This window comes from Amaranthus tricolor, chromosome 6 (assembly GCF_026212465.1).
Source record: "Amaranthus tricolor cultivar Red isolate AtriRed21 chromosome 6, ASM2621246v1, whole genome shotgun sequence".
Lineage (NCBI taxonomy): Eukaryota > Viridiplantae > Streptophyta > Magnoliopsida > Caryophyllales > Amaranthaceae > Amaranthus > Amaranthus tricolor.
Genome location: NC_080052.1, coordinates 26,603,765 through 26,616,612, shown reverse-complemented (window position 1 = coordinate 26,616,612; position 12,848 = coordinate 26,603,765). Strand labels below are relative to the sequence as shown.

The window sequence follows — 12,848 nt, the reverse complement described above, 5'->3', positions numbered from 1 at the left end:
TTATTAATTCGAAAAATTTAATTTTAAAGGTATGAACTTTAGCTCATTGTTTGAACTTTCGTTTATTTTTTAAAGGCTTGAACTTTGAGGTGCATTCGCTTTTAAAGGTTCAAATTACCTTTAACCGGTTAAACCAACTTCCTTCTTCATCTAAACCACCTTGCCTTCCATTTTCTCTCTGTTCCACATTTAATGTTAGCCATTTTTGATGATTTTGGTCATTCTTGAGTGACTTAATTCCACAAATCCTTCAATATTTTACCAAACACAAGATCAATTACCATTTACCACTTTTACAATTATCCATTGATGGCGGACAAATCCTGCAATATTTAACCAAACACAAGAAAAATAAATGGCGGACATTTACCACAAGAACTGAACTTACAATTGTATGGTCAGCTCTAATCACATCGAAGATGTACCAGCAAGAAGTGTTTCAACAGGAAGAAGTGAATTACTAGGACGACGTCATTTAAGTCCATTACCATTTTTACGATTATCTCTAACAACAGTAAACTCATAAGGAGATCTATCCAAAGCAATCCATTGTTTGAAGATATGTGTAGTATTGGAGCAACCTACAATTTAGTTTCCCCACAATTTAAATTACTCAATTTATGACCCATTCTATCCGTATCAACACATAATTATGACCTATTTTCTCTAACCCACAATTTAATTTTTCCAATTTATAACCTAATAATCAATTGGGTATCAATCAATTCACAATGCAAATCTATGATTTTCCCAATTTATAACCTAATAATCAATTGGGTATCTATAAAATGCAAATCTTCAATCTCCGAATGTCTAGTTTCCAAACTCTGTACAGTTTAATGCCTTAGAAGCATCACTTTCAGAAACAACATATGCCATTTGAACAAAACCATCACCAAGATCAACTACTCCAACTGTATTCGAGTACTCCTTCCTTAAGTTCCCTAAAAGGTAGTTTATGGTCACCTACAAACAAATGAAGAAAACCAGATCAATCTCAAGGGCCTTGAGTGACTTAAGAAAATCAGATCAAAAACTTCAATTTCAAGTAGTGTAGATGGGAAATTCATTGCATTTTAATTTTTCTTTTCTTTTTTTAATTTCAACCGGTTATAAAAGGTAATGATTTACCTGAAAACTTTTAAAAGTGAATGGGGTACAAAGTTCGAACCTTTAAAAAATAAAAGAAAATTTAAACCTTTAAAAGCAAATGAGCTCAAGTTCGTATTTTTTAATTAAATTTTCCTAATTCATTTTATAGGTAAACTAAGAAAATCAAAAAAATAAAAAAAATCAAATATAGTACATTTTTTTGAAAAGAATGCATTTAATTTTTCTGTAAACATAACCACCACTAAAAGGAATCATTGAAATAAATAAGATTAATTAGCATTTTAATTCCAAGTATAAGATTGGGATAAACTTATGTCCCAAAATAAGCTTCCGTACGTCCAAGCCTAGCCTCGGGTAAGTCGCTGTTAGTAACAGCGACTTAAGGGGAAAAAAAAAAATAAAAAGTTGAAAGTCGCTGTTACTAGCAGCGACTTATAGCTTTATATATTTTTTTTTTAAATTTAAAAACTAAACTAGCCGTTGTTAATTAGAAAAATAGCCGTTAGAATGTGAAAATAGCCGTTGTAATGTTGTTGTATAAATAGGTCCATCATTTCTTATACTTCATTTTATCCATTCTAGATCATTCTTATTCTTTTCCATCAATTGTTAAAGTTAACATAAGGTATTTTGTTAGTTTTATTATTGTAAATGTAAACATTATTTTTGAAAGTTCACTAACGTTAATATATTATATGTATTATGTAGATGTCAAAGGAGCATTGTATTGAAGAGCTTTGTGATTGTGGTTATGAAGTTGAGATTAATACTGATTGGAGCGACTTCGATCCAGGGCGTGAATTTGTTGCTTGCCCTTTCTACTTGGCTGACGGATTAGGATGCACATACTTTCGCTGGATTGCTCCGGAGGGTACAAAATGACAGAGAGACTTAATAATAAGGCTTGAGAAGGAAAAACAAGAGCTTAAAGATGAGGTATTTAATCTAAAGAGACAAATGGATGATATGACACATAGGAAAGAAGAGACTGAAAGAATTATGAAAAAGTTAACTAAGCCTTCTTAGTTAGCGACGGTAGTTTAACTTAATGCATGAAGTATGTAATTGGATTTGGATTTGTTGAACTTGCTTGAAATTGTGTTGAATGTTGAATAGCAACATCCTTATTTGAATATGATTGTATGTTTTTGATTAAATTTATGCTGCATTGTTCGCGGAATGATTCATCGCCCAAAAGTTTGAGTAGTTAACATCAATTCACTCATAATAAACGTGTGATACTACGGTAAAAATATATACATGTACATATATGTTACAATTTACACACAAAAGACCAACAGTCACAAATGAGTATGTACAAATGTTCAATAATTACAAAACTATTGTAATGCTAATCCTCCTCCTGTACCCTGTCTAATTGTGACGGTTTACGACGCCTTCTACGATAGTAAGATGCAGTCGCATGACGCTCGGGTAGGGGAGGGGATTGATAGTTTGATGATGTGGCACCCTGTGAGGACCCGACACCGTAGTCCGGACACGTTAAGTCAACCTCCTCAAGATGAACGTCGGGTTGATGAGCAGATGACTCGTACGCGTACGTAGTGGTGTGGGGCGCAGTTACTTCCGGATTGAAGTGTTGAAACTGCGTGCCTTGGAGTATGCCTTGGGAAATCTCCCGTACGGGCTCCTCTTGGGAGGAGCCGATGACTGATGCAATGCCCTATGCCTGCAGTAAGATTTAATTATTAATGAAATGTTTAAAGTGTAAGTTGTAAGGATAATAATTAAAGTTGAAGAATACTTACAAAGTGTGTCATCGTCGGTGCTGCGGGATTGTACTGGGATGCCGCCAAGATACCTCGTGGTGTCATCCATCGGCGAGTAATGGAGAGGAACCACGGCATGTAATCCGCCGTAGTAGGTGCGCCTGCAGCCTCGATCGGCGCACCTTGGGCAAGCAGATCTAGCCTGTGCTCCCAACGAGCGACATGCCGCCAGTTCACCTCTAGCCAGTTCTTGGGATCCCGACCCTTGCGAGAGTGGTGGAGCTCCGCTTCTGTGTCGCATGGAGGCGGGATGCCCTGTACCATCCCAAATTGGCGCAGTACGCGCTCAGGGAGATGCACTTCGACCATGTCGAAGCAGATCAGAGGTACAGATGCTCTCCACGCCCCTGACAATATGCCCGAGTGCTGAGGCAATGCAGCGTATGCCTCAGCGGGGTAAGGGTCCCATAGAAACTAAACGTGAAAATTCGATTAATAAATTACTCAATTTGATACTTATAAAACAAGTTGTGGTGAAGTTGTTACCTGGTCAGCACGTAATAGATCGAGCTGATCGCGGTAGAACCCTGGAGTATGCATCACATGCTTACGAACACAGCCCATAAACCAAGACCACGCGGCTATGCATTCTTTTTCGACCAAAGCAAAGGCAAGCGGGAATATTCCCTTGTTCCCATCTTGGGCAATCGCAGTCAACAACGTATGGCGATACTTACCATACAAATGTGTTCCGTCAATGGCAATAACGGGTTTGCAATACTTAAATCCCTCAATACTAGGTTGGAAAGCCCAAAACACGCGTTGGAAAGTTCTAATACTAGGACGGACATACACACCGACATCATTATCTTCCTTAAAGAACCACTCAACTACGGTACCGGGGTTTGAAATTTGCAGTGCCTTCAGGAAGCGTGGAAGAAGAGGATAAGAATCTTCCCACGTACCATAGATGGAGAGAAGGGCTTGCTGTTTAGCACACCAAGCCCGCTTATAGGTCACTTCCACACCGAATTTGTCTTTGACCATTTGCCGGACAACAGAAACCTTAATTGATGGGTCTTGAGCAACACAATTTCTACTACGATTGTTAATCACGGAAGATGTCAAATGAATGTGCCCAGCTGACACGTTTTCAGTACTTAAAATACAACCCCCGTGCCTCCCTTTATAAGTAATTATCTCCCATGACGGTGAATAGGAGGTCTTCCTAGCCCTAAGCCTCCAACCACACCCTCTCTTACACTTCAACGTGAGCACGGTTTGATTTGAAGTCTCAGTTCTGTACTCAACGTTCCTACGAATATGATACAATCTAACAGCATCTAACAAGGCATCCTTGTTGTCAAACATCATACCCTTTTGAAACTCTCCTTCGTCGGTGTAGGTTGTATCACAATCCCAAGACCTCCAAGAGTTGTCCTCAATGTGTTCATCTAGAGGGGGAACCAGTGCATAGGGTGTAGGGGCAACGATTGTTGGAATGTTTCCTAAAGTCATGTCATTAGCTAGAGCCTCCTCGTCAATACCAACATCATCCTCAGAAGGAGCTTCAACGAATTCATTACTCTCACTAATAACATCATCCCAAGGCTCATTTGTATCTTCTAAGTTACAAGTATCATCATTTGTCACTTGAAATTGAAGTTGATTGGGTTCATTAGAAGGATAAGAGGAAGATGGCATAAAGGGATTTTGGGTTTCTTGGGTAGGGAAGGGCGTATGAGAAGGAGCAGAAGGAGTTATATTCATAAATGCATTTGTTTCCACTACGTTCACATCTTCGTTCCCTAGGGGTACCTCTTCTACATATAACTCTAAAGAAGGACTAGGGGTAGACCTTGAATACTCCCACATTGCATCTATAGCCTCCTCATCCTCAACCGGAAAAGCTAACAAATCTCCACTCAGATTGTATTTAAAACTTAAATTAATAGTACTTCTTGTAGTGTCAATGCCAATCCTAGAGCATATAAAATGTTTAAATTCATTCAAATCTATGTATGAGTTGCATGCAAACAGTTTACGTTTTCCCCCAACATACTTAACATTATTACTAGTTGATCGAATTGAACCATTCCAAAAGCATACAACGGTGACACGAAATGAAGCCATTTATACAACAACACATAAAAAATCAACATCACCATCAACTTCATAAATATATGACCACTATACATTTTACATTCAACTAATAATTCTGGAACAAACTTTTAAAAGTGAGGATCAATGTAAATAACAACTACATTTGACATAATCGTAGAGCTCAAGTGTAAATGCCCACTACACATGACATACATTTTAAATTCACCACCAAATGAAAAAATTTATAATAAAAACGAACCTCAATTAGCTGTAGATCAAGAAGAATTACGTAATTGGAAGCTTGTCAACCTACATTAATGTGAAAATTGATTAAAACACAACAAACCCTAATTTTTCGAATATTGAAAAAAAAACCAAAAAAAATTACCTTAGATCGATCTAAGAAGACTACAGCACTAATTACTGGTACAAACTTGAAACTTGATGACCTTAGTTGAAGGAATGAAGATCCTTACAAGGTTGGAATGAAGAAGGAGAAAGTAGAGAATTGCGGGAGAAAAGTAAATCGCGAAATGAAGTGAGGAAGAAGAAGGATTCTGGAAAAATATAAAGCTATAAGTCGCTGTTAGTAACAGCGACTTTCAACTTTTTATTTATTTATTTTTTTTCCCTTAAGTCGCTGTTACTAACAGCGACTTACCCGAGGCTAGGCTTGGACGTACGGAAGCTTATTTTGGGACATAAGTTTATCCCAATCTTATACTTGGAATTAAAATGCTAATTAATCTTATTTATTTCAATCTTTCCACTAAAAGGGCATTTTTGGTGGAATTTAACAACAAAATCCAAACTCAAACAAAAAAAAAGAGGCGAGTCGGGACTCGGGAGGGTGCATCCTTTTCGTTCAGGGTCTGGGGCATACCAGATTACCAGCACCCTCTCTTCTCAAATCCACTCTTGTTTCCTTTGCCATGGCTCTTTCTCTTTCTTGACGTATATTCTCTTCTCCTTCTCCTTTTCACGCAAACATACACTGGTAATCTCACTTTCCTATCTGGGTTATCCTCTTAACAGGTATTTTTTTCTCTTTACTCTGATCTAAGTTCTAAATCCTACCCCCCTGCTTTTTTGCTGCCTTTATATCGTTCAATACTATTTGCTTGTCAAATTTTATGGTTATGATGTTTGTATTGGAATAATTGTTAGTTTTTCTTTCTGGATATGTCATTTGAAGGTGGAAATTTTGATTTTGACATCTTATTATACTTGGGTCATTGATTTAGGGTTTGTTAAGTATCAGTACTGTTGCATTTTTTCACTTTTTATTCCAAATTTAGATGAACCCTTTTGTTCTAAATCAATTAATTGTGACGATTAATTAGAAACTTAGGTTGATTGTTGCTTTTATATCTTTTTCCCTTTTTCAATTTCACCTACTATAGAAACATGTTGTGTGGACTGATTTTTTGATCACCTGGCAATTTTGTCATGTGTTTGTGGGGAAAGGTAGCTTGTTTGTCTATCTATTTGGTTTTTATTTTGATGATTTGGGTTTTATATGTTGTTATGATTTATTGATGGGTATGCATCTAAACAGACTTTGATTTACTACAGGGAATATATTTTCATCAATTCATTAATAAAGTTCATAACATTTGGGTGTCTAGTACTGAATATTGACTCTTGTGAGTGGTGGGCGGATTTTTTGTTTTGCTCGACCACATCATGCCCGTTCTGAAGAAAGTATTCAATGCTTGCAAGGATTCATTTAAACCTACCGGTCCAGTCTCTGAGGAGGCTCTTGAAAAAGTTCGTGCAATTATAGGTTGGCGTTCTTTCAACCTCAAGAATGTTTTATGCTTCATCAATTACTACTGTTTTCCTACCTTCTCCCTTCTCGATATATACTTATGTGTGTGTGTGTGTGGAGCATGTGTTTTGAGAAGAGTTGCATTTTGACACTCATACTTGTGTCTTGTAGTATTCTATCCAAACAGTAGAGGTGGTTTTTGTTGTCGTACTCTTGAAAATATTCTAGGCTTTGTTACATGTACTTGGCTTTTGATGAGTGATACATGCATAGCATAAGTTGTAATTTGGTATGGTTGAAAAAAATATAGTTGCTTAAAGGGGCAATAGCGCATAATATGGTTGTGTTTGGAACTGAGTAAATTTATTTAAATTCTTGTATTCAATTATGGAATGTGAAATCTGACAATTCAAATCTAAATATGGCAATTAGTATAATTTTAAATTCCACAATGGTCTGGTAAAATGGAAGTTAATGCATTTTGATGGTTTTGGTGGTTAAATAAGCTATTTGGGTGTGTGATAAAAATGAAGTATTGGCAAGCTACTTTGGAAAACACCATATAGCACTATTAACTTTTTGCAAATCTATCGGCTATCAAAACCACTAATTTAAATACCTGCCCCCCTGCACTTGATGAATGCTGTTTGTGATAAATAAATCCAGTGGCCTGTAGCAATTCCGTTTTCGCCAACTAGGCTGTGTTGGTTACACCAACTCTCTTTTGGAAAGTTTCAGTTTCTAGGGTATGAGATGGAGCTCAAGCCCTCATGCTTCTTTGCTTGAGATGGTGTGCAGACTGCAGACTTAAGTCAAATTTGTTCAATTTTTTAACTGTCTATTGAGATTTGAGATATTGCATTCAGTAACATATTATTTCACAGCATTGATATATCTTATGAGGATATGCTACCTCCTCCGAATTACCGATTGTGTTTGCGGACTTTTTCGCCTCTTAAGAACGTGGTTTAGTGCCCTGAAATAGAAGAGTCTGATGCCAGTCTTTTGTTACTGAGGGAAAGGGGAGGAATAACTAAGAGGGGTGAATATTGGAATGTTAGTGGATCAAGCTCATGCTTTTAGTGATGTTGGATGTTGTAGAATCAGTTTTATGTCTTAGAAAACAGAGCACAATTTTGTCTTGCTTTCTCGCATCTACGGTGAATCCCAATTTTTTTCTAATGATTCATACCTGGTTGTGTCAATGACAAGTAGTTTGGGTGGTGTTTAATCTGAAATTGGTTTTATGGTTTCCTTTATCAGATTTATTGATTCTGCCAGTTGTTTGAGTTTTGGCCCATTACCAATAATGTTGTGTTGCTTTTACGAGGAGTGGAATGGAAATTTTCTTTGATCATTAAGTAGAGCATTGGTAGTCGAAGTAGCAGCTGAGTGAAAAACCGCTTCTGGGAATCTTATATTTATTATGTTGTTTGATAGTTGCAACATTGTTGTGTCTTTAAAATGACAGAGGAAGTATATTAATAATAAATTATAACCAAAGAACAATATTGTGGAGACTTATGTCCTTAAGTCTTATTTACTAGGAACACAATTATTTATTTGTTTATATTCACATTTTTTTAAATATTTCGGAGCCTTTGACACTTTGTATAGCTCCTGGAATACAACCTACTATATTCTTCTAATTTTTATAGAAACATATGTACAATCACTTTACAGAAAACAATTCATGAACTTCTTATTGAAATATTCACAGTTGCTGATGGAACACTTTCTTCTTCAAACACCTGTTGTGTACATTTGTTTTGCATGAATGAAAAAGAAAGATGCATGCAAATTATGATTAATGTACTGAAGTCATTAAATCACTGAATCTCCACATAGAGGCTGCATTGTAAGTGTTTTTACGGAGACCGTGGTCTTATACTATGATAATGGAAAATTATCTACGTTGCTCACCAAAGTGCACAGAGGCCGTAATCCCGGTCATGGCTGCATTTAAGAACAAAACCCACAAGTTTTTGTTGAATATATTGTATGATGTGCTTATAACAAGTGTTTCCCATGCTGAGATTATGTGCTTAATTTGGTTGCCTACGCGGTAACCAAGCTATAGCTGACCTGTGGATAAAAGTTGTGATATATTGTGCTCAATGCTAGTGGTGATAAACCTCCATATGGCCACCAAAATTTGACTTACTGCCCATGAATTTTTGTTGAGTAGGGTTTGGTTGAATGGTTTGCCTTTGTTTAGTTGGTAACTTTGTATGTACCAAAGTTTTGTGCCCAAGGTAGATACATTAAGATGGTTTTGACTCAATTTTATTGCTGATGGTCATCATATGGTGATTTTATTAATTCCAAACTGTTCTTCCAGATGACTTGAAGCCTGCAAATGTGGGTCTTGAGCAGGAGGCAATAGCAGCACAAAAATGGAAACCTCTTTCTAATGGAAGTAATGGGAGAAGAGCTCGCAACGGCAGTAATCAGCAGTATCCTCCCCCCATAAAGTATCTGCACATATATGAAGAGGAAAAGTTTTCTGTAAGAAATCAATTTTTTATTCAAAATAGCTTTTAAGTTGGTATGAAATATGAATATATTGCATTAGTTGAATTTGTGGCAACGGATAAAACTGAGAATTTTCTCCTTTTGCAGATAGGAATTTTCTGCATGCCTCCCTCATCAATCATACCTCTTCACAATCATCCCGGAATGACTGTGTTGAGCAAGCTTTTGTATGGAACTATGCATGTAAAGTCATATGATTGGGTCGACTTGCCTGAGCTTCCTGAGTCATCCCAAGGTTCTCTCAATCTTCCTTTATTTACTTGAAGATTTAAATATTTAAGTAGTGGATTGGAATATGAACATAAACATAGATATTGTTTTTGTGAGGGGAGCCTTCATGACTGTTTGTTGGGTGACGATATGCTGTCCTCTCTTTTGAAACTACATCATTTATTACTTTTAGATCGCTTGTTTTGACTTGCTCTTTCTTGGACTAGTGAGTTGCGCAAGCAAGTTTTTCATCATGATTTTTGTGGTCCTCTGGAGTGCCATTATGAATATCATACGGTTGTTTTGTCTTAGGGTAGGGAAATGTTAATTTTAACATTGTGAATTGCAAAATTGGTTTTTAGTTGATAAATGTTTGCTTATTGGCTGTTGCAGTTGAGTTGTGATAATTTAATTATATGATTATTTTCTTTAATGTAGTTTTTAAAACTCCCTTCTCTTTTAAGCGCACCATTTTTCAATTTCAAAATTTCTCGATAATTGCAATTTCCCTTTTTTTGGGAATATTTTTTTTGGTTTAATTGACATGCTTGCACACCCCTCTCCCAACATCTACTCTTAAGTCTTAACTTGGCTACCCCACTCCTTTAAATGCATGTGCATAATTATGCAATTAAAATAAAATGATGGCGTATGCAATTAAAATAGAATGGAGTAAGTAAACTTATGGTCTTTAGTTTCGTTTTGTGATGTTTCCAATCCCATCTGTGTGCTACATAGTTTTAACTGTTAGGTGTTTTGGGATGTAATAGTGTTGCTCATAGACTTGTTAGATGCTAACTAGTAGTCTTTGTGAAGAGGTTTGTTTTGATTAAAGTCCTCCGTGGATTTCTGACCTTTTATTGATATTCTACCTCAAGAATAATAATCACCAAAATTGATCTTCTAGCTAGTATTTTCCTTTTCTGTTTTTTAAACAATACAATATGTTGTTTGTCTCTATGTTAATAGTTTTTCAACAAAATCATTTATGCTTTCCTGGTGTGGTTGTTTCATTCCGTGCTAATTGCAAGTGCACGTATATTCTTGATGTCTTTGCTTCAACGACTTTATGTCGAAAAAGAATGAAAAGGGCTCTGCATTCAGTTCAATTGGCCCCTTACTTAATATGTTCCATTGAAGATTTAACTTCAGTTTCTTTGAAACATGCAGTTAGACCTGCCAAACTGGTTAGAGACTGTGAGATGACAGCTCCTTGCGGTACAACCATTTTGTACCCGACAAGAGGTGGTAACATTCATTGTTTCAAAGCGATAACGCCCTGTGCCATCTTTGACATTCTTACTCCTCCATATTCCTCAGAAGATGGGCGGCACTGTTCTTATTTCCGGAGAGCTTTGAAAAAGGACTTGCCTGGTATTTGATCTTCTCTTCATGCTTACGTTCAAATCATCTTTCATTGTTTGTTCCAAAAGAAAACCTATCATTGGAAAACGAGTTTTCCCACTTTCTCCGCTTTTCTAATGGATGAAAAATTGAAATTGTTTTTGGGTTAAAGGTGGTTTTCTCAAATGCATTGTTGACCGTCTTTAATTTTTTGACTTGTGCTAGATGATATTGGTCAACAACCCGAGGGTGTAAATCTTGACGAAATTATTTGGTTAGAAGAAATTCAACCTCCCGAGAATTTTGTGGTTTTTCGTGGACAGTATAATGGCCCTCAGGTGGTGAAGAAACCTTAAGATTATGATGGGTCCTATCACATATGTACAATACCATCAAGCAGAGCGGCTCTGAACAATGGGACACGGCCTTTTCAGGTGGTTAAACGACTTCTCATGCTGCTGAGTTGTATTAATAATTGCTTTGAGAAGCATAGACGAGTCTGAAATATTGGAGAGTGTTAACATGTACATATGGATATTTTACTTGGATCAATGACACTCCTTTGTCACAGGTTATAGGTTGAGGGGTTTCGTTAACTTGTTAAAATCCCGCATTTTACCTTGTTCATTTACATGTATTATTTTGCGGGCACTATTTATCCTTACGAAATATCTATTATATTATCCTTTTTGTTTATGTTCATTGTTTGGCTCATATAACTGATCGACAAGTTGCCGTAGAGTGCATGCAGAGAAAATAGTTGAAATGCGTGCGGAGAAATGTCTTATGGTGGTTTGAATAAAAGTAAGTAAATTTTGCATCCACCCCTATTTAGCATTGCTTTTTGGAGATGGCGTATAAGTAGAGGTGTTCAAAATAGACCCGATGACCTGAAATTTATCTGACATTTTAACCGAATCTGATTTGTCCCGACTTCTAATATGATTAAAATTGTGCAAAAAATAATATGGATACAAAATTCAATTTCAAACCGACCCAAAACACCTAACCCTTAATCAATCCGATGACCCAAATGAACATCTCTACGTATAAGGTACATAGTGTTTTGTTAGTAGGGGTACTAATTTTGTGGAACTCACAGGGCAATTCAGAAATACTTTGTAAGAAGTAAATTTGTAAGGCTGAAACCCCAAATCATTACACTGCACTAGTGTTAGCAACTAGGAAAGTGGTGTACGTAGGGGTAGGGTTTGGATTGAGATTCGTGTTGACGTTACATTGTAGACTAGTTGGAGTGCCGAACTTGAAGTTCCTTGTTATCCTTTTTGAGTTTGTTTCTGATATTGATAACTTCTTTCAATATTTTACTGTTAAAAGAGAACTCACAAGTAGACCTATCAAATCAGTTGGTTAGGGTCGATTTTGTTACGTTTGAAGTTGTGATTTGGAAGGTGATGCGATAGCTCTGTTTTCGAGGTGTTCTTTTGGTTGGTGGTGTGGTGGAAAAGGTGGTTATTGTCGCTGTTGCAGATAATTATCCCTTGAAATGTTGATGCTTATTGCTGGCAAGTGGTAGTCAAATAGGCTTTGGCTCGGCCCATTAGTATTTCGACAGTGACTGAGCCCCGCCTGCCCCATTAAGACTTTATACCGACTCGGCCCTTCTTGGCGAGTGGTAATTGTTATTGTTGTTGGTAATGCGGCATTGGTTGGTGGTAGGAATATTTGTAGTGGTCAAACTTGGTCAATGCTCTGATGTTTTTACTTTTTACGACGTTGGGGGGTGGGGGGAGCTAGGAGGATTTGGAGTGTATAGGGTATGAAAAATGGAGAAAGAATGTTCATCTATATTTCTATGTTGAGTTGTTCTTGCATAAACTCAAAACTAGTGTCTTAGCTTGCAATAAGTGCTCCTTAGAGCTATAAACATACTCGTTCGAGCAGGCTACTTTCAATATCCTTCGTTTAGGCACTTCAAATAATCGTCCAAGCACGTCAAGGAAAGGTCTTCTATACACATAGATTAAAGCACATAAACTCAATGCAGCATTTTGTAACTATTCCATGCCAACCAAAAGGAG

The 12,848-nt window shown here is 36.8% G+C and overlaps 1 protein-coding gene across 1 annotated transcript; it reads left to right on the top strand.

Moving 5' to 3' along the window:
• Window positions 1–5,746: 5,746 nt before the first annotated feature.
• LOC130815331 (plant cysteine oxidase 4-like) lies at window positions 5,747–11,502 on the top strand. The gene is made up of 6 exons (XM_057681769.1): window positions 5,747–5,981; window positions 6,522–6,732; window positions 9,059–9,225; window positions 9,340–9,487; window positions 10,633–10,836; window positions 11,032–11,502. Exons 2-6 carry the CDS (start codon window positions 6,633–6,635, stop codon window positions 11,160–11,162), a joined length of 750 nt encoding a protein of 249 aa, XP_057537752.1. The 5' UTR covers window positions 5,747–5,981; window positions 6,522–6,632; the 3' UTR covers window positions 11,163–11,502.
• Window positions 11,503–12,848: the final 1,346 nt, after the last annotated feature.

Coding starts and splice junctions, on each gene's coding strand:
- LOC130815331 (XM_057681769.1), top strand. CDS start 6,633: ATGCCCGTTCTGAAGAAAGTATTCAATGCTTGCAAGGATTCATTTAAA. Junction 9,488..10,632: donor GCTTCCTGAGTCATCCCAAG/GTTCTCTCAATC, acceptor TGAAACATGCAG/TTAGACCTGCCAAACTGGTT. Junction 10,837..11,031: donor TTTGAAAAAGGACTTGCCTG/GTATTTGATCTT, acceptor GACTTGTGCTAG/ATGATATTGGTCAACAACCC.